At 60.8% G+C, this 25,600-nt stretch overlaps 3 protein-coding genes across 5 annotated transcripts; all 3 read right to left on the bottom strand.

The window, feature by feature from the left end:
• Positions 1 to 443: 443 nt before the first annotated feature.
• Positions 444 to 8,436, bottom strand: CYTH2 (cytohesin 2). Of its 3 annotated transcripts, none has more exons than XM_042969414.1 (12): positions 7,921 to 8,433; positions 6,957 to 7,104; positions 6,801 to 6,867; positions 6,225 to 6,343; positions 5,163 to 5,243; positions 4,571 to 4,683; positions 4,327 to 4,475; positions 3,737 to 3,848; positions 1,472 to 1,548; positions 1,080 to 1,151; positions 814 to 968; positions 444 to 718 (listed from the first exon to the last, which is right to left on the bottom strand). In XM_042969414.1, the coding sequence occupies exons 1-12, from the start codon at positions 8,366 to 8,368 to the stop codon at positions 631 to 633; spliced, it is 1,629 nt and encodes a 542-aa protein (XP_042825348.1). In that variant the 5' UTR covers positions 8,369 to 8,433; the 3' UTR covers positions 444 to 630. The 3 variants fall into 3 exon arrangements, with proteins under 3 accessions (XP_042825348.1, XP_042825350.1, XP_042825349.1); XM_042969416.1 differs by lacking the exon at positions 7,921 to 8,433 and adding an exon at positions 7,383 to 7,555 and having other exon boundaries at positions 1,472 to 1,550; positions 3,736 to 3,848; XM_042969415.1 differs by lacking the exons at positions 444 to 718; positions 814 to 968 and adding an exon at positions 1,873 to 1,879 and having other exon boundaries at positions 1,079 to 1,151; positions 7,921 to 8,436.
• A 1,572-nt stretch (positions 8,437 to 10,008) lies between these two features.
• KCNJ14 (potassium inwardly rectifying channel subfamily J member 14) lies at positions 10,009 to 14,375 on the bottom strand. Its single transcript, XM_042969418.1, is given in 3 exon segments — positions 10,009 to 12,248; positions 13,673 to 14,017; positions 14,019 to 14,375. Coding segments are annotated over 3 exon segments (1,299 nt in total). The 3' UTR covers positions 10,009 to 11,651.
• Positions 14,376 to 19,436: 5,061 nt separating this feature from the next.
• On the bottom strand, positions 19,437 to 25,486 carry GRWD1 (glutamate rich WD repeat containing 1). The gene is made up of 7 exons (XM_042969768.1): positions 25,263 to 25,486; positions 24,938 to 25,055; positions 24,622 to 24,784; positions 22,443 to 22,656; positions 22,183 to 22,325; positions 21,510 to 21,707; positions 19,437 to 20,406 (listed from the first exon to the last, which is right to left on the bottom strand). The coding sequence occupies exons 1-7, from the start codon at positions 25,447 to 25,449 to the stop codon at positions 20,089 to 20,091; spliced, it is 1,341 nt and encodes a 446-aa protein (XP_042825702.1). The 5' UTR covers positions 25,450 to 25,486; the 3' UTR covers positions 19,437 to 20,088.
• Positions 25,487 to 25,600: the final 114 nt, after the last annotated feature.

Genomic DNA, 25,600 nt, shown 5'->3' on the forward strand with positions numbered 1-25,600 from the left:
AGCCTCCACTGGCCCGCGCGCCAAATGCAGTACGGTTCTGGGGCGCCCGGATGGCCCGGTCAGTTGAGCTTCCGGCTTCACCTCGGGTCACGATCTCCTGGTTCATGAGTTCGACTCCCACATCGGGCTCTCTGCTATCCGTGCAGAGCCCGCTTCACGGATCCTCCGTCCCCCTGTCTCTGCCCCTCCCCGGCTTGCGTGCGCTCTCTCGGAAAAAATAAATAAAACGTTAAAAAAATGATAAATGCCACGCAATCCTAACTCAGCACTAACTGCCACCAGGTAAACTTCTGCCTTACTCCAGCCCCACAGGCTTGGAGTGAAACCGGAAGGGACTGATGTGGCGGGGGAGGGGAGGGCTCCTGGCCCCGGTCACCCCGTGGGTGACCCCCAGCACCCCGGCTGCTAACCCCTCCGAGAAATGAGGGGTCCGAGGCCGCGAGTGGTTAAATAATTAATAAGATTACCAACGGTGTGTTAATTACAAATAACGAGAGTGGAGCTACAGGTGCTGCATTTTCCAAACGGAGAACCGGGATTGGAGAACCAGGATCCGCGCCCCGGGGCCCAGGGGTCCGGCCGCCCGGGCGGGGCAGCTCCGTAATAAATAGCGGGGGAGGGGGCGGGGGGTCAGGGCTGCTCTGGCTTCTTCTTGACAGAAATCCGCTTCTTCCTTGCCGCCAGCATCTCGTAGAAGGGGTCCACGCTCACAGCGGCCCTGCGGACGGCGTGGGGGGACGGGGTCCCGGGGTGAGGGCCGAGGGCTCCCGGCCCCGGCCCTCCCTGCCCGGGGACCCCGGAGCCCGGACTCACTGGATGGACTTGATCCACTCCTCCTTCTCCTCCGGCGTCGGGGCCGAGATCCGGTACACCACGTGGTTGCCCTCAACCACTCGGCCGTCGGCCTCCGTTTTGCAGGCTTTGATGAGCTGCCCCTTGTTGTTGGGGATGTAGAGCTCGAAGCAGTTCTGCGGGGACCCGAGAGCGGACGAAGGGCAGGTAGGAGCCGGCCCCGGGCCCAGAGGAGCCCCCCGCCCCCCCGCCACGCCCGGAGGGGTGCGGGGGCCGACGGATCTTACCGGTTTCCGGGGGTCATCCACTTCGCGGATGCTCAGATTCTCCAGGGGGATGATACCTCGGGGTTCCTTGTCCTGAAGGCACAGGTCGGGGGGGACTCACACCCCCAATCCTCGCCCCAGCCCCTCCTCCAGAACCGAGTTTCATTAGCGGCCCTTTGTTACGGCGGCCCTAGGGCGCTGTCAGAGCCCCTCCTCCCTCAGACCGGGAGTCCCGCCCCCAGCCCCCTCCTCCCGCAGACCCAAGAATCCAGGCCCCCAGCCCCACCCGCACCCAGACTCAGGAGACCAGACCCCCACCCCTTCCTCCCTCAGCCCCGTGAGTCCAGACCCCCCCCCCCCCGCCCCAGCCCCTCCTCCTAGGACCCCGGAGCGGAGCCCGGCTCTGCCCTCACCGTAGTGTACTCAAAATAGTAGAGGCAGTTGTCTGTGAGGATAAACCAGCGCCGCTTCCACGTCTTCACCCGGCCCCCTGAAAGGGAAGGGGTGGGAGGGGGCCTGGGCTCAGCGGGGGGCGGGGCCTCTGGGAGGGCGGGGCGGGGACTGAGGCGGAGCGAGCGCAGGGAAGGCGGGGCCTGGCGCAAAGCGTTGCGTGGGAAGAGAGGCGAGCAGGGACGGGCGGTTAGGGCCCCCAGGACCCCGCCCGCCCCCGGCGTGGGGCGCCACACTTTCTAAGCCTGTCTGTCGGCCCAGGGCCCAGGAATCCAAGTCCCCAGCCCCCTGCTTCGGGGCCCCGAGGCCGGGGCGGCCCCCTCCCCGATGTCATGTCTGTGGGGAGCAAGGACGGGCTGCGTACCTACCTCCTGGGGCAGACAGCGAGAAAGCAGGCAGGACCAGGCGAAGAGGAGGGAAGGCAGAAGAATGGGGTGCCCCCAAAAGCCGCAGGCGACAGAAATGGGGGGAGCGAGGGAAGGAGAGCATGGGGAGTAGGAGACAGGAACAGCAGAGAGAAACACGCAGAGATGGAGGGAGGGAGGGAGGAAGGGGGGAAAGAGAGGGAAGAAAACCAGTTACATCGACATGACCCGCTCCCTCCCAGGGGGGGCCAAAGATCCTGAGCCCACCGTGAGCGAGCACCTCCTGGCATCGGGCCTGGCTCCAGCCCACCCCTCCCCCCCCCCCCCCCCCCCCGGACAGGTCCCGGGCCAGGAGGGCCCTCCCCGAGGAGGTCATCCCCCCCCCCGAAAGGGAGAAGACAAAACCCCCAGTCCTTGGCCTGAGGCAGGGGGGGGCGCTCAGGTGAGCTGTAGGACCAACTGGCTGTGTGACCTTAGGACAACCTCCTGCCCTCTCTGGACTCCAGTCCGCAGACCCACTTGGGCCCACACCTTCCGGCTTCACGGAGACCTGTCTCCGGGTGCCTTGTCGTCCCCAGAGGATTAGGAACAGCAGTAATGGCTCTCATCGGGCATCTTGGTGAACACAACTACCATAGGCCCCCTTTGCTGCACACGCTTTAGCTTCTGAGGGAAGAGAGGCCTCTCTCTAACCGCCACAAAGGGAAAAAGTGCACTCGGGTAGGAGATCTGGGGCCGAGGCCACTCCTGCCCTGTGGCTGTCGGATGGCGGCTGAGCCTCAGTGTCTTCAGCCGGGAAACGGGAAGCTTCCCCGCTGCCGGGTGGGGCTGGAGGGGGGCTAGTCGCTGGGGAACCTCCGGCTTGCCTCTCTCCTGGCCTCTCAAGGCCAGGGGGCACCAGGTGGCCTCTGAGGAGTCTAACCTCCCCCCCCCACCCCATCGGCCTCCCCTGGAGCCGACTCCGGAATCCATCTACCCACTGATGGCGGGAGAGACCGGTCTGCCCTTTTTATGTGGACCAGGACACCTGGGCACCCAGTCAGGCACCTGCTTGCTGTTGGAGAAGCGAGGTCTTGGCTTAGGAGCACAATTCCACGGTTGGGGGAGCGGGAGGAAAGCCCTGCTGTGCCCCCCACCCCCACCCCATGCTGGGCCCTCCCGAGGCCCCAGCTTCTCCACTATCCCTGCTGGAGCGGCCATTCACCGCCTTTCCACTAGAAAGCCACAGCTAGCGCTCCCGCGGCGCCCATCATTACCAGCCGGGGCTCCCAGCCAGCGGCTCGCAACCTTGACTCTGCACTGACAGCACCCGGGGGAGCTTTTAACGTGACTGACAGTCCATCCTGCCCCGAAAATCCTGGCTTCATGAGGCTGTGGCTTGGCTGGCAGGGTTTTAAAAGCCCCCAGGGGAAGCTCCCGTGAAGCCATGGCGGAGAAACCACTCCAATCCTCAGATAACCCGACGCGAGGGGCACCCAGCTGACCCCTAACTTACCCTGAGTCTGCTGGCGCTGTGTGTTTCCAGATGGGACTGGCCCCACCCCGCCCGTTCCGTCCCAGCCGGGGACTCTTTCGTTCATGAGCACAGAGCCCGGCATTTTATTCGGTGCTCCCTAACCCCTACCCTACCCCCCTAAGTATTTCTGGGCCCCCTGCTCTCTGCCGGTCCCTGTGCTTGGGCCCAGCACACAGGCCTAATCTCATTTTCAGCCCCATTTTTCAGATGTGGAAACTGAGGCTCAGAGAGGTCAAATCGTTTGCCTAAGATCACACAGCAGGTCCACATGGAGGTCAAGTCCAGAGCCAGGGGCCCCCTAACTTCTCCCTGCAGAGACGGCCAAGCGGGGTCAGTAGGGGACGTACCCAGCTTAAGGAGCCAGCCCTCCCGATCTGGGTTGAAGAAGGTGTGGGTCAGGTCATTCCCATCATCCTCAGGAATCTTGAAGGGCTCGTTTCGGATGCTGTCGTAGAGGTTCTGAGGGGCGAACGGGGGCAGTCGGCAACTCCAGGCGCCGGGGCCCCTCCCGGGGCTGCCTGGCCATGGTGGGGGGGGGGCTCCGACAGCCAGGGAGGAAACGGGGACCACAGGTGGAGCGGCTCAGGGAAGAAGAAACGGGGGGGGGGGTCAGATGGGTGGAGGGGGTCCCGGAGCAAAGGAAGTTGGAGAGGGAGGAAAGACGCTGAGCTGCTGCAAAGGCCCGCAAAGTTCTCGAGAGACACAGAGACCCCGAATGAGCCGGAGGGCCAGAGAGAGACAGCAGAGAGAACCGGAGAGACAAAGACCGAGGGAGCCAGGGAGAGACGAAGAGGAAGGAAATGGACAGGTTGACGTGATCCCGCTGGACGGCTCAGGCACCAGGGGACCCGTGGGGGCGAGGGGGGGGGGGGGTCAGTGGTGGGGAAAGGGACAGCCAAGAGGGGCTGCAGGGAGGGGGGGGTAGAGGGGGCCTGACCCTGAGCAGCTCCTCAGGCAGGTCCCCACCCTCGTTGATGCCCCGGTTCATGGCCACAAAGCGCTCCAGGCCTGGCTTGTCCCGGACGTTGGGGTTGTGGAGGCTGGTGTTCAGCATGATCACGGCGAAGGACAGCACGTAGCACGTGTCTGCACCAGACAGTCAGGTGGTGACGACACGGGTAGGTGCCCCCACCCTCCCCGCCGGCCCCTCCTTCCCAGGCCCCAGGAGTCTGGGCCCCAACCTGTGGACTGGAAGACCCCAGGGTTGCACAGGCAGTATCGCTGGGCAAACGCTTCCATCATCCGGTCAATCTTCTGGGCCTCCCCGGGGAGGCGAAAGCTCCAGAGAAACTGCCTGGGTTGGAGAGGAGCCGGGTGTGGATGCCGGGAACTGGCAGAACCCCCCCCGCCCTGCTCTCAGTCCCTGTGTTAGGAACCAGCCAAAAACAGCCCTGCGGCCTCAGCAGCTGTCTCAGGTATGGATCCAAGCTGGCCCGTGAGCACTGATGGGCCTGGGGCTTCAGTGGAAGAAACCCCTCCTTTCCGCAAAGCTTGCGGTCACCAGAGGCTTCTGCTGCCCTGTGAGAGGAGGGCCTACAGACAGCAATGCCAACACAGGGGAAGCACGACCAAAAGACAGAGAAGGTTGGCCTTCTGGCAGCACAGAAGTCCCTGGACACAGCTATGCCTGAAGGAGGCCCTACTGTGGACTTCGGTGTTACGGGAGACCATCACTTCCATTTTTGTTTCTGTCTTCGTTTTGAGCAGGGCTCGTCGTGTGTAAAGAAAGCCCTGACAGGTACGCTCCTGCCCTTCCGACCCCATCCCTCTCACCTGAGGGCCTGCACCAGATTGAGGTCAGTAAACTCGTGCAGATCCACGAAGGCATGGAGCACTGCCAGGTTCAGCTCTTCCCTGGGGGGACAGGGACAGAGTCACGCACAGGAGGGAGACTGGGGAGTCTGAGCCACCTCGTCTGCGCCGTGGCTGCCTCTGGAGCGGGTGACAGTTTTAGCCTGGCTCCATCACAGGCCTGACACCAGGGCAGGAATACTCAGAACACGCCCTTGGGAGGACCATCTGTTGCGAGATCATCCCTGGATCAGCTGAACAGTTAAGAGAGACACGGCAAAAGTATGCTCCGCCTAGGTGATCCCCCAGCTTCTGGAGACGTCCAGAAATGGTCCCCACATCTCCCAGGCGTCCGCAGATGGTCCCCGTGCACCCCAGACGTCCACACAACAATCCCACAACACCAGCTGTCCACAGAGGGTCCCTAGACATCCCCAGAGGGCTACCACGTCCCCCAGATGTCCGGATGGTCCCCACACCCCCCAGATGTCCGTGAAACAATCTCCATGCACCCCAGATGCCCACAGACGGTCCCCAGACACCTCCAGATGGCCCCACACCCCCCCAGGTGTCCACACAATCCTCAGACAACCAGACACGCAGATGGCCCTGTGCACCTCAGACGTTCAGGTGGTCTCTACGTGCCCCAGGTGTCCACAAATCCCTAGGTACCCCAAACATCGCAGGTGATCCTCACGCCCCAGATGCCCAGGGGTCCCTGTGCTCCCTAGATATTCACAGACGACCCCAATGCCCCCTGGCTGTCCCTGTAGGGTCCCACACAAGCCAGCTGTCTACACGTGCCCACGATACCCACAGATGTTTTTCACGGTCCCCAACATTCCAGACATTCAGAAGATTCCCACGCCCCTCCCCAGGTTCCCCCGGATGGTCCCCAGGCTCCCACAGACCCCTGTGTCAGTCCGTTCTGTCCCCGCGCGGGGAGAAGGCTGGTCTATCAGGGCCCTTCCTTGGGAGAGGAAGTGGGTGGTGAAAGGGCAGGAGCTGGGCGCGGGGGACCATGGGAGCCCGGCGGGGTCTCACCTCTCCCCCAGGTAGTCCCCGATGGCTGTCTTGTTCAGGCCCTCGCCCTTGTACAGGAAGCGGGCGATCTCCTCGGGTGTATTCTGCAGAAGTTCGTTCTCCACCAAAAACTGGATCCCCTGGTGGGTGGGGGCGGGTGGTCTCAGCACAGGGGGCCGGCGGAGAGCCACTCCCCACCCCCTCCCCGGCATCCACCCCCGCCTCTGCCCTCCACAGAACCGGGCCAGCTTTCCTTTTCAGGCTTCGCGCCGGTCCTCAAATACCCCCGCCTCAGCCGAGCCTCTGCGCCTACCGTTCCCTCCGCCTTTGCCTGGTGAATCAAGCACCAAGAGCAGGGTCTGCTCCCCCTTGAGCCTCCCAGGCGGAGGGCACAACACGCGCGAAGGTCAGGAGGCGGCCAACGCCTGGTTAGTGTTCGTAGAACAAACGGACGGCCCAGATCTGAATTCCGGGGATCAGGGCCACGTCTGTCCGCCTCAGGCAGACCTTTAACTATGGCACTTCTGGAACCTGAAGGTGCCAGAACCCTCGGCCCGGGTGTCTGCCTGGCTGATCCCAGCCCTGTGGCCCAAGCACCTTCTTGGGATCCATGTTGAACTTCTTCCTGCCCATTGCCATCTTCCGGTTCCGTTGCAAAGTCTTACTGCAGAAGAGAGCAGGGGATGGAAGGTCAAAGCCTGGGCATCCCTGGCCGGGCCTCGTGACCCCCAAGTTCCCCACCCCAGCCCTCACCTGCCCTCATTGGCCTCCAGACCCTCCACCTCGCTCATGGCTTCACTGAGCTCCTCCCGAAGGCGCTGGATCTCCACCAGCAGCTCCTGCTTCCGCCGCCGGATGTTCTCCAGCTCCATCCGCTCCTCCGGAGTCAGGTCTGGGGGCTCTACGGGTCAGAGTCAGGGATTGGCGGTCAGTTCTGGGACTGGGAGCCGGGGTTGCTACAATCTGGGGGAGGACAGGGCTGGGGCCGGCAGGATTCCCAGGTTGGAGAGGACAAGGATAAGGGTAGGGCCTCCTCTGTCTGCTGGAAGAAGGGGCTGGAGGTCTAGACAGGGGGATCTAGACTTTCAAGTCCTCGGGGAGGAGGAGGCTAGGTAGGGGTCAGCACTCCTGAGTCTGAGGGAGAAGGGGGCTGGGAGCCCGAATTGCTGGGCCCATTACTTGGAAGGGGGGTGAGGCCTTGGTTTTCTGCCTCCATTCTTGGCGAGGTAACTGGGAGCTCGGGTGTCCGGACTCCTGGGTCCATGAAAAGTAACTATGGCAGGGAGAGCTGTTGACAGCTTGTAAGAGTTGCGGCAGGGGGGCGGGGCATCGAAGGCTCCCGCCCCCGCCTTAGCGGGATCTCTGCAGCCCCCAAGACTTCTCCCCACCCAACCGCCCCAGAAGCCCCCCTCCCGGCTCCCAGCAGGCACTGGGCTCGCCCGGCCCTTCCAGCAGGAATGGTTCCACCCCGGCCTCGCCTCCGCCGCTCCATCCCGCCCCCTCCCGCCGCCACCGGAAACAGGCTCGGCCCAAACAATGGCCTGGAACGCCCTGCTCTCGGGGCCCGCCGGAAGCCCGTCCCGCGCCCCGCAAGAACGAGGCGACGACGGGGCCGAACGGCTCCGCGCAGCGCGCGCCGGGAGGGATTTTCGCTGCGGAACGTTCGGGTCGAAAGGCTCCATCCGCTCCCGGCCGGCCCCGCCCCTCCCCGACCTACCATAGACACCGTCCTCCATGGCGGCTAGGAAGGCCCGCGGGGAGTCCGGGGCGGTCCCGCCGGTCGGGCCTGGATCCGCGTTGGCCCGCGGGCTCGGGTGAGCCCGCTCAAACGCCCCGGGAGCCACCGCCGCCTCCTCAGCGCCAGTCCTCAGCGCTGAAAAGACTCTCCCTTCGCCTCCCAACCGCCCCGCCAATAGAGACCGCCCCTCGTTTTGACACCGCCCAATCCACGGCGGGCCCTCTCGTCTGCTCCGCCCCCGACCCCGAAGGACCGTCCTCCAGGGCCAATAGGCACAAAAGGAGACGACGTAGCACGGTCCGGCCGGAGGTAGACGGTCTGTGGGACCAATCGGAGTGCGGGCAGGGAGCCGGGTGCCGCCTCCGAAACAAAAGGAGGCACTTGGCTGGTTTGTCCGCCAATGAGAAGGCTCGGAAAGGAGTTGCATGGAGGTGGGACTATGGGCCAGCACAGAGAACTGCGCCTGCGCCAGGGCTCCGGGCGCTAGGATGCTAGTCCAACGGAGGCCGGCCTCTAGTAATAGGTTGCTGGGGAGCGGCACTTTGTTAGTCTCGTTGCTAGGGGGCGGGGCCACAACTGTCGGCTGTTCCCGTGAGCCACACCTCCTTGGCTGGCTTAGCAGGTTTTTGACCGCAGCGGTTGCCAGGCAACTGGGAGCAGCTTGGGCCCATCTTTTGGCCTCCGGTCTCCTGGTACTGGCCGCTCCGATCTCCAGATCGGAGATCCTTCACCCCTCTCGGGACCTTCCCGTCCATTGAAGTCTCTTGAGAGTCCCGGAGTGCTGAAACAAAAGACTTATTCTTTCTTCCAAACGAAAACGCTATCGGGTATCTGTCATGGAGAATGGGACAACAGGGGAAGGCCAAGTATAGTGAAGGCTCCGCCTTCCTGGCGCCTTCTGCCTCTCGGGCTCCTCCCTCTTGCCCTCAAACTCCTCCCCTTATTTTAGCGTCCTCTCCCTCCCCCCCCCCCCCAACAACCCCTTTTCCTCAACATCCTCCCATTTCTCTGGTTCCTTCCCCGCTCTGACTCCCCTCACTTCAGGCCCCACCTCTTCTTAAACTCCTCCCTCCTCTCAGAGTGTCCCCCCCTACACACACACACACACACACACACACACACACACACACACAAACACACACGATGCCCTCCCCCCTCCCCCTCCAGCCTCTCATTTCCATTCCTTGTAGAAAAAGCAAGGGCAGGCAGCTGGCCGGGATGGAATAGTCTGGGCATCCCTGTCATGGGCGGATCCCTAACTGCGTCTGAGGTGGTGTCTGGGCCTTGTCCTCATTCGCCGTCCCTGGGCTAGGCAGGTGGGGATAGATTCAGGGCCAGGACCTGGTTAAGCTGACAGATTAGACACGGAGCCTCTTAATCCCCTCACTGACCTTTATGAGCGGCCCACACCTTGTCCTCCCCAGTGGAAACCCAGGCTGTGCCGGCCCAGCCCCGTTCTCTTTCCTTCCAAACAGAACCCTCCTCCTGTCCCTTCACCCTCAATTGAACACCCTTCTCCGTGCCTGTGTTCCCATTAGCCCCCGTCCCTACCCCCGGACACCCTGCACTGGGAGAACAGCTAGCTAATTAATCCCATCCGGTTTTTAAGTGGGGATTTTGAAGGATAAAGGGAGGTGGGGAAGCCAGAAGCGGGGACCTGGGTTGGTGCAGCACTTGGGCAAGCTAATGGGCAATGACAGTGCCTGCCCTCAGTCCTGGGACACGGGCAGGAAGGTGTCCTCCTCCCTGGCGCTGGTTCCTTCTGCAGCTGGCTGGCAGCCTGCTGGGCACTTAGGTAGATAGCAGTATGGTGGGGGTTGGAGGACAGGAGCGAGGACCCACACCCCAGAAGCACACTCACAGACACCAGGGCTCCCAGTGATTTAATCTGGGGTACAATTCTCCCCCGAAACACACACTTTCTCTCGGCATTCAGAGCGACCTTCTCCTTCCCCGGCCCCGAGCTGGACCAGAGGGAGGAGATTCTGACCCTCAGCCACAGCCTGCCCTGTCATTCACACATCCAAGTTCAGAGCTGACCTCCAAGAGCATCTCCCCTCCCAGTCGCCCCCGGAAGGCCATGCGTTCCAGCAGCAGGGGGAGCTGGGAAATCTACAGGACGCTCACCCCCACCCCTAGCCGACCCCTTCAGTGAAGTGGGGAATCATCCGGTGGAAAGGTCCTTTGAGAATTTCAAGTTCCAATGCCCCATTTTTACAGATGGGGAAACTGAGGCGGGGAGAGGGGAGTGATTTGCCCAAAGTCACACGGTACATGGCGGCAGAGTTGGGATTTAGAGCAAAGCTTCCTGGATCCTTGTAAACGACTCTATTCCAATTAGCTTAAGCTCAATTTCTAACCCTTTTGTAGGAACCATGGGAAAATATAGATAGATATCTGTATTTATATTATATATATAATACACATATTTATAACGTCTTTAAGAAATAGACACACATCACTAGGTACAGGATTCCAGAGCGCTGTAGACTCATCAGCCTTGGGCCTCTCCTCTCTGCCCAACAAGCAGCCCTGTTATCCACAGGGTCTCCTCTGGGTCCTCCCTTTCTCGGTCAGCCCAGAAATGCTGTCAATCAAATCCCGAGTCCACCTCCTAGAATGGCCAAGTTCTAGGAGCTGACCAGAACTTTCCAGGTTTTAATAATGGACAACTCTGGCTCCCCAGAGCTTTGATTCCCTTTGGCATTAACAGAACCACCAAGAATCATCAAGATTCTCAACTCCATTGGGCAAACTGGAACCAACAAATCTCAGACATCCAGAATCGCCACTCCTTCCTTGACTCTGTGATCAATCTAGAGACACAGAATCCTGATTCCTTTGGACATTCTAGAATGGCACTTAAAAAAAAAAACAACCTGTGGATCATTAAGAAGCATTGATTATCTCCTTGGTTTGATGTTCTACAGCAGGGGGTCTGGAGTTATCTAATATCAAGGACTCCCAGTCTGTCACGTTAGCCCTTCCAGACCCACAGACACTCTTGTTGTTTTGTGCATTCTAGAAACATAACTCTTGAGTTTCCTCAGCATTCTAGGTCAAACCTATTCTAGAACCACCAGCGCTTGCCTCTGCGGTCAATCTAGATTCACAGAATCTTAACTCTTGGGCCTTCTGGAACCACAAGGTCTTCTCTTGACTTGCAGTCAACTTTCTGTCATTGGCTAATCAAGACGGTCTTGAATTCTTGGGGCATTCCGTAACCCACCCTCCTTAACGTGGTCTAGGAAAAAGTGATTTGCTGCTTGGTTAACTGAGTCTAGAAGCAACAGTTCCTTGAATCTTAAGTCACTCCAGACCTACAAACTCTTCATCTGTTGCTGTCCCCGGAGGAGGTACATACCACTGATTCCTGACCCTGCTCACCAACCAAACCCAGCCATATGGAGGAATCTAGAACCACCGGTCTTTGCCACTCAGGTGGTCCAGAATTCTGGATCCCTCAGCTCTGGGGAGACTCGGGAATCAGGCTCATAAAGGGGTCTCGAGAGGGAGCATGGAACGCAGAGGAATTAAGAGCCAGTATGTCTGGGGTGGGTCCGCTAGGCATGGGAGACCTTCACCAGCTAATAATTTACCCAGCATGTCGGTCTTGGGAAACACCTGCCCCCATCCCAGGAAAGGACCCTTGCTCTCTCCACCTTGCTATTTCCGGGAAGGGGGTACAAATCGGGAGACACCAGCTGGCATCACGGGGGCAGGGTCAGTGCCAGGGTCGGTGTGAGTACTTGGGGGCTGGCAATGCCATCTTCTGCCTCCGCTCCGTCCTCCTCCTTGGCCTCCTCCTCCTCCTCTTCCTCCTGGCAGCAGCTCAGTGCAAGTTCATTCTCGTAACAAAATGCGGCCAGGGAGCCGGGGAAGCTGGACTTGGGGCTGTGTGAAGCCCGCTCTGCCTGTTCATCCAACTCCTTGGCGCTGCAGACTGGTGTCCCTGGGACCTCGTAAGTGCGGTGGAAATGGCGGTAGTCGACCTCGTACTGGGAGCCACGCTGGAAGAGGACCGGCTCAAAACGATGGCCCCAGAGCAGCTCACCAGGGAGGTAGGAGGAGCGACACTGTGTGGTCATGGCCGTGGCCTCAACCATGCCCTCAAGAATGACCACCAGCTCAAAGTCAGCCCGGGCCAGCTCGGCACGTCCCAGTTCATACAGAGGGCTGGCGGAGTCGATCTCGTGCACGATGGTGATGGGAGACACGAGGAAGATTCGATCAGTGCCGCCATCAAAGCCCACGTCCACATCCTGGTGATCCAGTGGAATGTACTCACCCTCCGGGGTCACTCGAGGCTGCAGCGAGAAGAGAGGGGCCAAAGACAGATGGCGGGGAGCGCAGGGATGAGTGGAGACAGAGATGGCGAGATTAAAGGAACGGAGGAAGGGGAGGAGAAACAGGCAGGGGTGGGGGGGAGGGGGAACATGGGCCCAGAGAATAAAGAGAGACGGAGAGAGACTCAAGGGGTTTGGGGATGGAAACCCGAGAGAGAAAAAGAGAGGGGACAGGGGGACAGAATGATATTGGCATAGAGCCACAGGACCAGCCCCCGAGCAATCTGGGGCTATCTGTCCCCGCAACCCAACTACAAGCCTCTCCATACCAGTGTGTGTGTGTGTGTGTGTGTGTGTGTGTGTGTGTGTGTGTGTGTGGAGGGGCAATGCAGTCCCCAAGCCAGGTATTGGTAGTTTCACCCCACCTACCCTGACTGGTTCCATACCCAACCTCCCATGTCGGCACCCCACAGACTTCGGGGAGAGAGAGTATCCCTCCTAGTCCTGAATCGTAGTCTCAAACAATGGAGGAGGAGCCCCCAGAGGCTGCTGGGAGTTGTAGTTCCCACCATTATTCTGTCCTCCCTCTGACCGAAGTCCAACCTTACCCCAGGGTTCTTAAGTGTCTTTACTTGGGCAAGGACAACTACTGCCCTAGAATTTGGGCAGTCTGACCACACTTGTAGAAACAGTAAGACCCCTTCTTCAGGGCACCAGAGGGAGCCGCTACCCCAGGGGCCAAGGGGGGTTGTAGTTGTTGTTTTGGTGATAAGGTGTTTTCCACCTTTACTCCTCTGAGCAGGAGGCTGGGGGCCAGACTGAGCCACTGAGATACGGAATGGAACCTCTCACAAATGCTGCAGGACCCCAGGCCCAGAGACCACGGAGTATTGTGTTCCGTGGCTCTGCAGTCCCTTGGGCCTACACCTGCCACAATCCCACGGGGGCCTGGCCTCAACACAGGCTACTCTCGGTACCACTGTGTCGGCTGGTTATTGTTAACCTGAACCACGGTTGACGCCACCCACAAAACGCCATCACCTGCTCAGACCGTCCTTTCTGGGCACCTCCCCTGCCCACAGACGCTTCTGGGAATTGCAGTTGAGAGCCTTTACGGCCCAGGTGTGGCTCTCTCAGGTCTAGATACCCCACAACCCCACTGGGGGCCCATCCTCAACCCACGGTGAGCTCTTCGCGTCTCAAGATCTGTTTCCAGTCCAGGTCGCCAGTTAGAACTGGTCACCGACCTCCCTCTGGGGTTTACATCGCCTACAACCGGTCCGGGAAGGAGCCTCAGTCCACAAAGAGGGGGAAGCAGGATCCCCGCCCGTGAGACTGCTGGGAATTGTAGTCCACGCGCCCTCCGCGCCCGACGTACGCCCCGCCCTCGAGCCTACGTCTCCCACCCCTCCACCCCCCCGCGTCCCCGGCCTTGGCCTTCCCACCTGCAGCAGCTGGGCCCGCACGTGGGCCTCGACCAGGTGGCTGCGGCGCAGGTTGCCGACGCGCCACATGAGGCAGAGGCGGCGGTCGCGCAGCGCCACGACGGCGTTCTCGCTGAACACGAGCGTCTCGTTGCGCTTCTTGGGCTTGGCCATCTTGGCCATGACGGCGCCCACGACGAAGGCGTCGAGCACGCAGCCGGCGATGCACTGCAGCACGACGGCGGCCACGGCGGCCGGGCACTCCTCGGTGACGCTGCGCACGCCGTAGCCGATGGACGTCTGCGTCTCCAGCGCGAAGAGGAAGGCGGCCAGGAAGCTGGCCACGTGCGAGAAGCAGGGCGCGGGGCGGCGGCGGCGCGGCCAGGTCGCCGTGCAGCGAGGCGATGAGCCAGAAGGCCAGGCCGAAGAGCAGCCAGGAGGCGAGGAAGGAGCAGGAGAAGAGCAGGCACATCCAGCGCCAGCGCACGTCCACGCACGTGGTGAACAGGTCGCTCAGGTAGCGCGCGCCCTGGCCGCCCAGGTTCACGAAGCGCACGTTGCAGTGCCCGTCCTTCTTGACGAAGCGCCCGCGGCGCCGCCCCGCCGGCGACGCCACCCACCCGTTGCGGCACAGCCCCGGCCCGGCCTCCTCCTCGTCGCCGGCCCGGCCCTCTCCTGGCTCCAGGGCGCCGCTAAGGCGGCGCAGGGCCCTGGCCAGGCCCATTGGGCGGGGACACCCCCTCCACTTGGCCTAGTAGGGGGCGGGCGCCCCGAACCTGCGGAGAGACACGGGAGGCAAGGTCAGGGGCGCCAGGAATGGGTGGGCTCATCGGCCGGGCGTGCTCCCTGCGCCTCGGCGGCCTCATCTGACAGATGGGGGGGGGGGGGGGGGGCACATCATTCACCTGGAAAGCCAGAACGGGACAGCATCAACGACAATATTAATAGGAGATGCTTGTGGGGCGACCACGGCAACAGAACCGCAGGCGTGACGGCATTCGAGCAAGCGCCCCGATGATTGGCGCAGACGCCTGGACAGTGCTCACCGGACCCCGTGGTGAGCGCTTGACGCGAATCGACATACTTGAGCCTTAGGCCAGTGTGGACGTTACCGTCCCCATTTTATAGATGAGGAAACTGAGGCACAGAACGTTTCACGTGCCCACGGCCACAGCGGAGTGAACCAGGATTTGAGCGTTAGCAAATCCAGAGTCCACAAAGTGGTAGCCGCTTCTCAACGTGGAGTCCGCGGGGAGAGATGAGCCCCGGGCTCCGAGGTCACCGATGGTTCCAAAGCACGCTCAGAAAGCTGAGGCAGCAAAAGGAAAAACGGTGGATGAACGAAGTTCCATCAAAATTAAGGGGCACCTGGGTGGCTCAGTTGGTTGAGCGGCCGACTCTTGGTTTTGGCTCAGGTCATGATCTCGTGGTCTGTGGGTTCGAGCCCCGTGTCGGGCTCTGTGCTGACCGCTTGGAGCCTGGAGCCTGCTTCGGATTCTGTCTCCCCCTCTCTCTGAACCTCCCTTGCTCATGCTCTGTCTCTGTCTCAAAAATTAAAAAACAAAAAACAAAAAACTTAAAAAAAAAATTTAAAACTTTTGTGCTTCAAAGGACACTATCAGGACAGTGGAAAGACAAGCCGCCATCGGGAGAAAATAATTGCAAATCCTATATTTAAGAAATTTGTATTTGAAATATACAAAGACCCGTTACAATTCAATCGTAAAAAGATAACGCGATTTAAAAATAGGCAAAGTATCTGAGTGGACATTTGTCTAAGAAAGATCTACAAAGAGCCAATAAGATAAGCACAAAAAGCACAAAAAAAGGTGCTCAAGGTCATTAGCCTTCAGGGAAATGCAAACCAAAACCGCAATAAGACACTGTCGCCACCTTCTTGGGATGATGACAGATACTGACAAGGACGTGAAGTGGGCCCCCTCCTAACTACCGGTGAATGGAAAATGGAGTCACTCCTGTGAAAAACAGCCTGGCGGTCCCCTAAGTGGTCAAACAGTCGTGCCCGGGTGGCTCAGTCGGTTGAGCGTCCGACGTGGGCTCAGGTCATGATCTCGCGGCTCACGAGGTCGAGCGCCACGTCGGACTCTGTGCCGACAATGCAGAGCCTGGAACCTGCCTCGGATTCTGTGTCTCCCTCCCTCTCTGCCCCTCCCCCGCTCACGCTCTGTCTCTCAAAAATAAACATTAAAAACAAAACAAAACCGGAAGCACGGACACTGGGGCACGGATGAACCTCGAAAACATCATGCTAAGTGAAACCAGCCGGGTGCAGGAGACCACGTATCGCATAATTTCGTTTATGTGTCCCGATGGACAAATCTGTACCTTGCAGACTAGTGATAACTAGGGCTGGGGCGATGGGGATGGGATTGGGGCGTGACAGCCAGAGGCCACGGGTTTTCCTGTTGGGGTGCTGAAGCTGTCCCTCCTTTTGACTGTGGTGATGGTGGCACAACTCCATGAAAACACTAAAGAAACAGAGTTATACATTGAACGTGTGCACTGTATTTTTATCTGAATTCTATTTTTATTTTTCAAATCTTATTTTTGAGTAATCTCTCCACCCAACGTGGGGCTTGAGCTCACGACCTCGAGATTAAGAGTCACGCGCACTACCACCTGAGCCGGCCGGGCGCCCCGTATCTGGATTGCATTTCAATGAAGCTGTTGCAAACAAAACAAAACAAAACAAAACAAAACCAAAAAACAAACCCCCGCTCAGCCCTGACCCTCAGATCTTGGGCAAGTCCTTCTGAGCAGTTTCCTCAACTGTGACATGGGGGAAGTTGGACTTTTTCCAGGTCAGGAAGGGCCTTCTAGTCATCATAGACCAAGGGCCCAATCCTGGTTCAGTTGCCGACCCACTGTGTGCCCTGGGACCACTGGCTTCCTTTCAGGAGCCTCATCTGTGGAAAGACCCTGGGCTCCCGAGTCAGGCGGTTCTAGGCTGAATCCCGGCTCAGCTACTTACTGACTCCAGGACTGGGGGGCAGGTCGCATACTTTCCCCAACCTCCGCTCCCTCATCTGGGAAGTGGAATCTCAGGGGCTCAATAGGGTGAAGGAGAGAGGAGGGAAGGAGCGGGACAGGGACCTGGAGGCCTCGTCACCCCACCCCCAGCAGCTGCGGTGGAGGGACTTCTAGAACCCGTCTGGGCTGGGGGCTAAACACTTTGGTATCAGTACCGGCAGTATTTACCAAGCACCTATGTACTGTGTGCCCCCTGAGCCAGGCTCCGGGAGCCTCATGGGCTTCTCGGAAGGTCAATGTTAAGTTCGACACCACCCTCCCACACCTCACTAAGCTCTGCACCTGCTGTCCATGACCACCTGGACAGCTCTGCCATGTCCGGTGGTTATCATACCCATTCTGCGGAGGTAGGAAAGAGCGGACTGGGCCTGGCTGCGTCAGGCATCCATGATGTAGCCCAACCCTGACTCTTTCTCGCTCTCGACAACCTTGGGAGTTGGAGATCATCCTTCTGAAGAGGGGAAACTGAGGCTAGCCGCTCAAGGGGCCAGGTTTGAAGCCAGGCTCTGACGTTTGCGTTTGTGGCCCTCTCCTGCCCAGAAGTCCCTACTAGGCACTGGTTCCGTCAGGGGCCACCGAAGTCAGGGGAGGGGAGGTGGACCCCAGACTGGGTCCTCTCATACCCAGCCACCCACCTGTGACCACAACCCTGGGGCACGGGAGGCTTTGCTTTTCACAGTGAAGCAAACAGAGGCACTGAGGTCCCTCCTTTGTCTCGGGTCCCTCAGCTGGGGAGTGGAAACCCCGGACTCCCATCCAGGTTTCTCAGGTGCCAAACCCTGAGCGACGAACCACGGACAACCTCAGCAAGGGCACGCTTATTGCCCGAGCACCTACTATGTCCTTGGCCTTGCAGGAGCGCAGGGGATGTCTGCAGCCCGCCCACTGGACTCCACCTGACCCCGCCGCTCACCTCACCTGGACTCTTCTGGAAGCTGGGAAGTCCAAATCATTGCCCTGCTTCACAGGTTTGGGGACTAGGCCTGGGGACCTGGCCAGACCCACGCGGTGCCGAAGGAGGGGTGCCCGTTTGGGTCCAGAGCCTTTCCGAGCTGGGACTCTGCCTCCTAAATCCCACCCTCGGCCCCGTGCGGCAGGGGTGACCGTGCCCTGTTCACAAAGTCGACGGGGGCCCTCACCTGCAGAGGGCCCTGTCTGCACCCAACGTGGCCCAGCTCAGAGGGTGGATGGGACACAAGGCTCAACGTCCCCCCTGCCCACCCCCCACCCCGCAGAGGCAGGACAGGAGGGAAAGGATCCAGAGCCTGTAGTCCCCTCCCCCCATCCTCCCCCTGACCTGCCAGAGCAGCTTAACGTTTCCATATAAAGGAGACGCACGGCTTAAGGTGTGTTAATTTGGTGTCAAAGTCACTGTCTAATCTGGGGCCAACGAGCTCCGCCCCCCCCACCCCAACCTTCCTCCCCCTCAAAAGAGAAGCATTTTCACACTCTGCCCAAGACCCCGGGTGGTCCCCCTCCCCCCCCTCCCCCCCAACAGGGTCTGGACAGCAGGCTGGAGGGCAGAGATTGACAGGGCAGGGCGGGGAGGGGAGGGGTGTGTGGGGACAGAGAGGGAACCAAGGCAGAGGCTCAGAGTGGACAAGGAGGGGTGCTGAGAGGGAGCCCAGAAAAAGGGGAAGACAGGCCCCACAGGGGGTACAGGGACCCAGAGAGAGAGGGACAGACACCCAGAGAGAAGGGGACAGAGACAGGGTGGTGGTGGTGGGGTGCACAGAGACCTGGGGAGCAGGCGGCCAGAGACCTAGAGAGAGGGGACAGAGACACGGTGGGAGGGACAGGCAGACTAGGAGCAGCTGGGCAGGGAAGAGGTCTCAGGAAATGGGGAGCTGGGGAGCCAGGCTCGCGGACAGGGACAGGGCAAGAGAGGGTGGGGGTGAGGGGGAAAAGGCAGAAAGCAGAGATGGGGTCAGAGACGGAGGCGCCGAACTGGGAGTGGGGTGGTGGGGGAGAGGTCGTTCCGGGGCTGGAATCGGTCACCGAGGGTGAGGCAGGACCTTCCCGGGGGAACAGCGAGGACGGGGAACGTGGGGCGGAAGGGCCCGGGCGAGGAGGGGTGGGGAGGTGGGATGGTCTCAGCCCGGGGCCTCTGTGCCGAGGCACGTACCTGGTGGGGCAGCCCACCCCCATGCCCTCCACCGGGGGATCCTCTGCCAGGGCCGCGGGGAGACCTCTGTGGGTGCTGAGGGGCAGCGGTGCGTCCTGGGCCCCAGGGGCCTCGTGCCGGGCGCCCGACCTCTGTGTCTACAGGCGGATCAGAGGCCCGGCCGAGGGGGGGCAGGGGGTGGGGCCAGCTCAGAGCCGCAGAGGGGGAGCCAGGGAGGACGGCCAGGCAGGGCGCCTGGGCCGCAGCCCAAGCAGGCTGGAGAGGAGACGCGGTGGCAGACACAGAAGGGGGAGGGGGCGGGGAGACACGGGGAGATGGGGACACAGATGAGGGACCAGCGGGGGCAGGACAGAGATGAAGGGGGGCTCCTGGAGATGAAGCCTTAAGAAGTTGGGGGACGCAGGGGAGAGAGCCCCCCAGAGACCCGGACCGAGTTCCACACGGAATCAGACTGGGGGCAGGCAGGTCCAAACGGCACCCGATGGGCTAAGAGACTCGAAGCGGGGATTCCCAGTGGCCTCTCCCAGCGCGGTGGCCTCTGGACAGCTGGGTGCCAGATTCCCGCCGCCTCCTCCAGCTTCTTCGTCGGGAGGAGCCAGCAGGACGAGCCTCATTCTGGTCCTTTATTGCCTCAGGAGCCCCTGACCTTCCTTCCTGCACAGCGCCCCGCCTTGGATGCAGGAGGGAGGGAGGACCCACACAGTCCCCTGCTGGGACGTCCTGGCCGAACTCTGATGGCAGGAAAACAAAGAGCCAGACCGGATTCTGCTAGAGGAACCCACCCCTCAGATGTGGCCCACCCATCGTAAAGTGCCCGAGCTCCCCCGGGGGAGACCCGCGGCCGAGACCGGGTCCGCGGCTTACAGCGTCCACAGCAACAGGAGGCCACACCAGGCTCACCTGGGCAACAGGCCAGAGTCCTCCGACAGGTGGGGGACGGAGGGGGTCACAGGGCGAAGCCAAGTCTTCCGGCGGGAGGGGTCACCAGTCAAAACGGAGTCTTTTGCCCCAAGGGTCACCGGAGCAAACCAAGTGGTTATTTTGAGAGTCACGGGTCAAAGCACAGCCTTTGGCAAGAGGGGTCACGGGACCAAAGCGAGTCCTCTCCAAGAACGGCGAGTCAAACGGAATCCATCATGGCAGCTAACGGGCCCAACCGGGTCCTTCTCTCAGAGGAGGGTTGGCGCACCGATCCGAACGCGTCCCTTCCGGCGGAACCAACTTCGACCCCAGTCCCCAGGCGAAGGCACGGCGGGCCTCCTCAGACGCTGATGGTGCGGAAGACGGTGAAGCCCGACAGGGCGGTGCTGACCAGGACCCCGGGGCACTGTGGGTGCCAGTGCAGCTCCTTCAGGTCGGTCTCGCCCTGGTGCACGAACAGGAGCTGCTGGGGAAGGTCCGCCAGCGCGGGGTCCGTCTCCGCGTCGCCGGCCTCGGGGTCCCGTTCCACGGCCAGGTCCCACTGCGTGATCTGGTTGTCCGCGCCCGAGGCTGCAAAGACCCCGCTGTCCTGGGGGTGCCACTCGACAGAGGTCACGGGGGCCACGTGCTGCTTGAAGGTGGCCACTGGGGAACCAGACTACGGGAAGAAGGGAGTTGGGGGCTCTGAGCACCTCGGACTGACTCCCAGGGCGACCCGGGCCGAGCCCTCACCGCTCTCCCACTGGAGGGGTGCACCCGGGCTCCTCCCCTGGACTCCCAGATTCTCTGAAAGGGACAGAGGGCAAAGCAGAACCGGTAATAAAGACGTAGTGTCTCAGGGGCTGCCGGGAGCTGTGGTTTCCCCTGCCAAGAACCCCCTCCGAGCTCCAGGTCACAAGATCCCCGGCCTCGGTCCTCCCGGGGCATGCCTCAGTTTCCCTTCCTATAAAAGAGGAGGGTTCTCAAAGCGTTCCCCCTGCTGATTCTACGAAGGCCTTAAAGGGGGCGGAAGCATGGCTCCAAGGCTCCGGAGGCAGCCGATGAAAAGAAAAACAGCACTTGTGCGGTAGGCTAAAGCAAAGGGAATTCTAAATCGGAGAAGTGGTTCCGAAGTCCCAGTGGCCAATCAACTTGGCCACGCACTTTCCTTGGGGGCCAGAGCCCGCTTCTAGAAGCTTCCTCAGGGCTGGCTCTACAGGAGGGGAACAAAGACTCCGTCCTGGTGGTCCCGGGCAGGCACAGGGCCACGCCAAGTGCCGGCTCCATCCACAGGGAAGCCGGAGACAGTTTCTCCTGCCCAGAACCCCTCTCGGCTCTACGAAGCCAATCCTCGGCCGGGGGGTAATGTCCTATCCGCTCCCGTCCTTTCTGTACCTCAGTTTCCTCCCCCATAACGATCGACCTGGGCTCCCGTTCTCAGTGGATTCCACAGAACCCACTAACAACGAGTCTACAACTCCTCGCGGCTCTGAAGTCCCAAGCCACAGGGCCCACGGTGCTGTGGCCCAGCAGGTAGATGGGAATCGCGGCCTCTGCGGCCACCCGGCCCCTTCTGTCCCGTCACCTCTCCAGCCGGCGGAACGAGCGACCCCACGCCAGCCACAGCCTTCCCCCCCGGGCCTGTTTCCTCATCTGCACCCCACCTCGACAGGCCTTCCCGGCTCTGGCGCAGACAACCGTCCGAGGGAAGAAGCCTGCAAATCCCAGCGGCTGCCGGGAGCAGGGGCTCCTCCAGCCCCAGACGTCCAGCTGGGGAGATACCTTGAACTGCCGCAGGTCCCAGATCTTGAGGGCCCCGTCGTCCCCGCCGCTAAGCAGGAAGGGCTCCCGGCGGCTCCAGCTGATGACGTTGACGTCCCCGTCGTGGGCGGTGGCGGTGGTGAGCATGCAGGCCTTGCCGGGGGCGGCCCGGATGTCCCAGATGCGAATGGAGGCGTCAGCTGAGCAGGAGGCGAACACCTGGACAGGGCGGGGTCTGAGTGACCCTGGTGTGCCTGCCACCCCACTCTGGAGACCAGGGGACGCGTGGTGGGCTACCCTTATTTTATTTTTAGAAGTTTGTTTTTGAGAGAGAGGGAGAGACGGAGAGGGAGAGAGGGAGAGAGGGAGAGAGGGAGAGAGGGAGAGAGGGAGAGCGCACGCGCTTGCGAGTGAGCGAGCAGGGCAGGGGTATGGGGTGGGGTGGGGGGGGGAGACAGAGGATCCGAAGCAGGCTCGGCACTGACAGCAGCAAGCCCAACACGGGGCTCGAACCCACGAACCGTGAGATCAGGACCTGAGCCGAAGCCGGACGCTCAGCCAACTGAGCCCCCCCCCCCCGCCCCGGGGCGCCCCTGCCCTCTTTTTCTGTGTTCTCCCCCCGCCCCATTAGGATCTAGCCCCAGTCCCCCCCGTCTTGCAAGACCCAGGAGTCAGACCCCCAGCCCGCCCTCACTGTGTCCTCAGTCGGGGACCACTGAAGGTCCTCCACAGAGCGCGTGTGGCCCACGAATGGCCGCTGGTCCACGTGCCAGGAGCCGCCGTCCACAGGCGTCCAGAGGTGGATGTTCTTCTGACAGTCACCAGTCAGCAGGCGCCCTGGAGACAGGAGTCAGGAAACCAGCTGGCCCCGCGCCCCCTCTTCCTACAGACCCCCCCCGCCCTCCCACCCCTGCCCCACCCAGGGCCGATTCCCTGCTCCCCAGGGACACCCACCAGACACACGGGGGGACCAGTCCAGCGCAAAGCCCTCTCCCATGTGGCCAGCGAAGGCAAAGATGGGCTTCACCCGGGCCTGCTCGTCCCGGAGGAAGGTCGCCAGGGCCTGTGGGTCATCTACCACCTGCAGGAGCCGCCGCAGTGCAAACACCTCCACCTGGCCCTTCTCTGACCATAGAGCGGCCACCGGCTCGTCGCCCAGCCAGGACACCTGTGGGGGGGGGGGGGGAAGGAGAAGGGAAAGGGAGGCAGGAGGGACGGGAGGCTCAGGGTGGTGGTGACCACAGCTCCTGGCATCCCTGAGAAACGGACCTGCAGGTCCTCAGGACCCCCGTCCTCCCACAGCTGGGAGCCTGGCTCCCAGGAACCTTTGCAGGGAAGAAAACGACAGCCTGCAGGACCGGCTTGGTACCTGGGACAACTGCCCACGCTGGGCAGCAGTGATGGTGAGGCCGAAAACTCCTTCCAGAGGCCCCGGCAACCCCTGAAAGGGTGTTCAGGGTACCCCGTTTTTTTTGTTTGTTTTGTTTTTGTTTTTTGAAAGAGAGAAAGAGCGTAAGCAGGGGAGAGGGGCAGAGGGAGGGAGAGAATCCCACGACCCTGGGATCATGACCTGAGCCAAAATCAAGAGCTGGGATGCTCTACCGACTGAGCCACCCGGGCGCCCCAGACTACCAGTCTTTGTAACTTGGTAAATGTCGGTGGGTCCCAGGCCTCAGTCCTTGGGTCTCTTTGCCTCTGTCTGCTCGCTAGGAGATCCCGTCCAGCCTCAAGGTTTCCAGTAGCCCCAAGCCCTGACCTCTCTGGACTCCAGACTCCTATCGACACCGACCGTTCAAACTTCACGCGGCCAAAGCCAAGCTCCTAATCGCCGTCTACAAGCTCCTCCTCCCCGGGGCTCCCCATCTCAGGCCCCGAACTGTAGGACTCACTGACTTGTCCTCACGGCCACCCCGTGCTAGCTACACTCAAAACCCACATCACTTCCAAGCCCTTCTCACTACCTCTACTGTCGTCACTCCTGTCATCCTTCCCCCTGCGTGATGGCCTCCCCGTGGGACTACACTTCTGCCCTTGCCTCCGTGCGGTCTATTCTCCACACAGCACTCAGGGGGATCTCTTTAAAACACAAGTCAGATCCCAACTGTCCTCCGCTCTAAACCCTCCCGTGGCTCCCGATTTCTCCCCAAGTAAAGCCAAGTCCTTACCCTAACAGGTAAAGCCTACAAGCCCTCCACAACCCATCACCTCCTCTGTGTCAACCCCCTACATGCTGTCACTCTCCCTCTCGTCCATTTGCTCTGGCAGCTGCATTGGTCTCCCCGATTTCCCTCGCAATTCCTCAAACGTGCCACGTTTGCCCCAGGGCCTTTGAACCTGTGTTTCCTCTGCCTACAAACCCTTTCCCGACAGAGATCTTTGGTTCGCTCCCTCACTTCCTGTGAGTCTCTATTCAAATGGCACCTTATCACAAATACTTCCCTGACCCTGACCGCACTATTTAAAACAGCAAACCCACTCTAGAAACGTCCTAATTCCCTTACCTCGCTTTTCCTCTTCTCTACGAGGACGCACTGCACATTTACTTAGCTTTTTCTTGTTCCCTTCCCCTGCTAGCATTACGTTTCATGCAGCCAGAGAACTTTTGCTCCGTGAAATCCCCAGGGCATAGAACAATGCCTAAAACATGGTAATAATATAATGGGGACCCACAGCAAGGGCTGTGGGCCAAGCACCGCCCTGAGTGCCGTTCATACATCGTCTCGTGTAATTCACACAGCAGCGCGATCGCAAGGTGCCAGAACTCAGCAGCACGAAAGCGGCCCCACAGCCCAGGACATTTCCTGAGCAATAACACAAAACATGTGTCACACTACACCCAGGTGCTGTCTCTGGGCACCTGAAATAACCGTACGCTGTTCCATTTTACCCTCACGTCAGCTCCATCAGGCCAGCTTTGTAACCTTCGCCATTTTACAGAAGAGGAAAGAACGTAAAAACTCGCCCCGTGTTGCTTCTAGCACATAGCGACAATAACGACGGCAGGTAAGACGTACATAAGCCAATGCATATAAAGGTACGTGCCAGATACTTTCCTAAAGGCTGGAAGGCATAGACAAGGGGGTTGGGGTTGGAGGTCAGACAATGTAGAGCAGGCTCCTGGGTCTGTATCTACCCGGACTCGGTTGATGCCGCCATAGTGGGGCACCATAGCCAGCTCCAGCTGAGGCTTCCGCTCCTCCTCCTCCTCTTCCTCCTCCTCCTCCTCCTCCTCATCGCTGCCCTCCGATGGCGGGGGTTTTGTCCCATGCAGATTATGCATCCGAAGCATCATCAGTCTGGGGGAAAGCGTGGGGTGAGTGAGGCACGGGATGCCAGGATACTCAGAGGGAAGGAGGAGAGAAGCCGGAAACCTCGATTTCTAGGTCCTGGGGAAGAGGGAGCTGGGGGTTCAGACTCCTGGTCCTAGGAACACCTCAGATTTCACTCACCTGTTGCTCTGGGCGCTCTCCGCCTGGGTCCCAGCGCACAGGTAAAGTGTAAGAGGAAGCTCTGTCCGGCTGTCTCCCAGATGATCCCGGACTATGTCGAAGCTAAGACAGGGGGCGCCTCGGGATAAAAAGAGAGGTCGCAAAATTAGAACGGGACAGAGATCTCAGCCCCCCCCTCGCGTGTGAAGTTTTCATCCGTCTTAGAGCCCAGTCTTCTCTCTCAGAGTGCCTCGTAAGTTAAAGACTCCGGACCAGACCCGCTCGGGAGTCAGGATTCCAGTCCCCTTCCTCCTCAGGACCCAGGAGTCCTGGTGCCCGGCCCTACCAGTCTGCGCTCGGTGGTACAGCACGTAAGCCTCCTCGTCCATGACCAGCTCCTCTCCTTCGCGGAGCGGCGGTCCCCGGCCGGGCAAGTAGACCTGGGCCGGGCCTTCGGTCCTTGCGTCGCTGGACTCGGCCTCCATGGGTTCCCCGGTCCCACACGTGCGCCGCCTCCCCTTGCGCGCCGCCATCTTCGATGCCTCTCACCGCCGGCGCGCAGGGAGGACGTCACTTCCGGGTTGCGGTTTCCTTCTTCTGAGATCCGCTCGGCGGCACGGTTGCCTTGGAAACCTCCGAGCTCACCAATTAGAGAGGACGGCGGGGAGAGGCGGGGAGAACTAA

Source organism: Panthera tigris, chromosome E2 (genome assembly GCF_018350195.1).
Source record: "Panthera tigris isolate Pti1 chromosome E2, P.tigris_Pti1_mat1.1, whole genome shotgun sequence".
NCBI classification, from domain to species: domain Eukaryota; kingdom Metazoa; phylum Chordata; class Mammalia; order Carnivora; family Felidae; genus Panthera; species Panthera tigris.

Coding starts and splice junctions, on each gene's coding strand:
- GRWD1 (XM_042969768.1), bottom strand. CDS start 25,449: ATGGCGGCGCGCAAGGGGAGGCGGCGCACGTGTGGGACCGGGGAACCC. Junction 22,326..22,442: donor CTGGTCCCCCCGTGTGTCTG/GTGGGTGTCCCT, acceptor TCCTGTCTCCAG/GGCGCCTGCTGACTGGTGAC. Junction 21,708..22,182: donor GGTCCCCGACTGAGGACACA/GTGAGGGCGGGC, acceptor CGCCCTGTCCAG/GTGTTCGCCTCCTGCTCAGC.
- CYTH2 (XM_042969414.1), bottom strand. CDS start 8,368: ATGCAACTCCTTTCCGAGCCTTCTCATTGGCGGACAAACCAGCCAAGT. Junction 4,476..4,570: donor TGGGGTCTTCCAGTCCACAG/GTTGGGGCCCAG, acceptor TGTCTGGTGCAG/ACACGTGCTACGTGCTGTCC. Junction 1,152..1,471: donor ACTATTTTGAGTACACTACG/GTGAGGGCAGAG, acceptor CTGTGCCTTCAG/GACAAGGAACCCCGAGGTAT.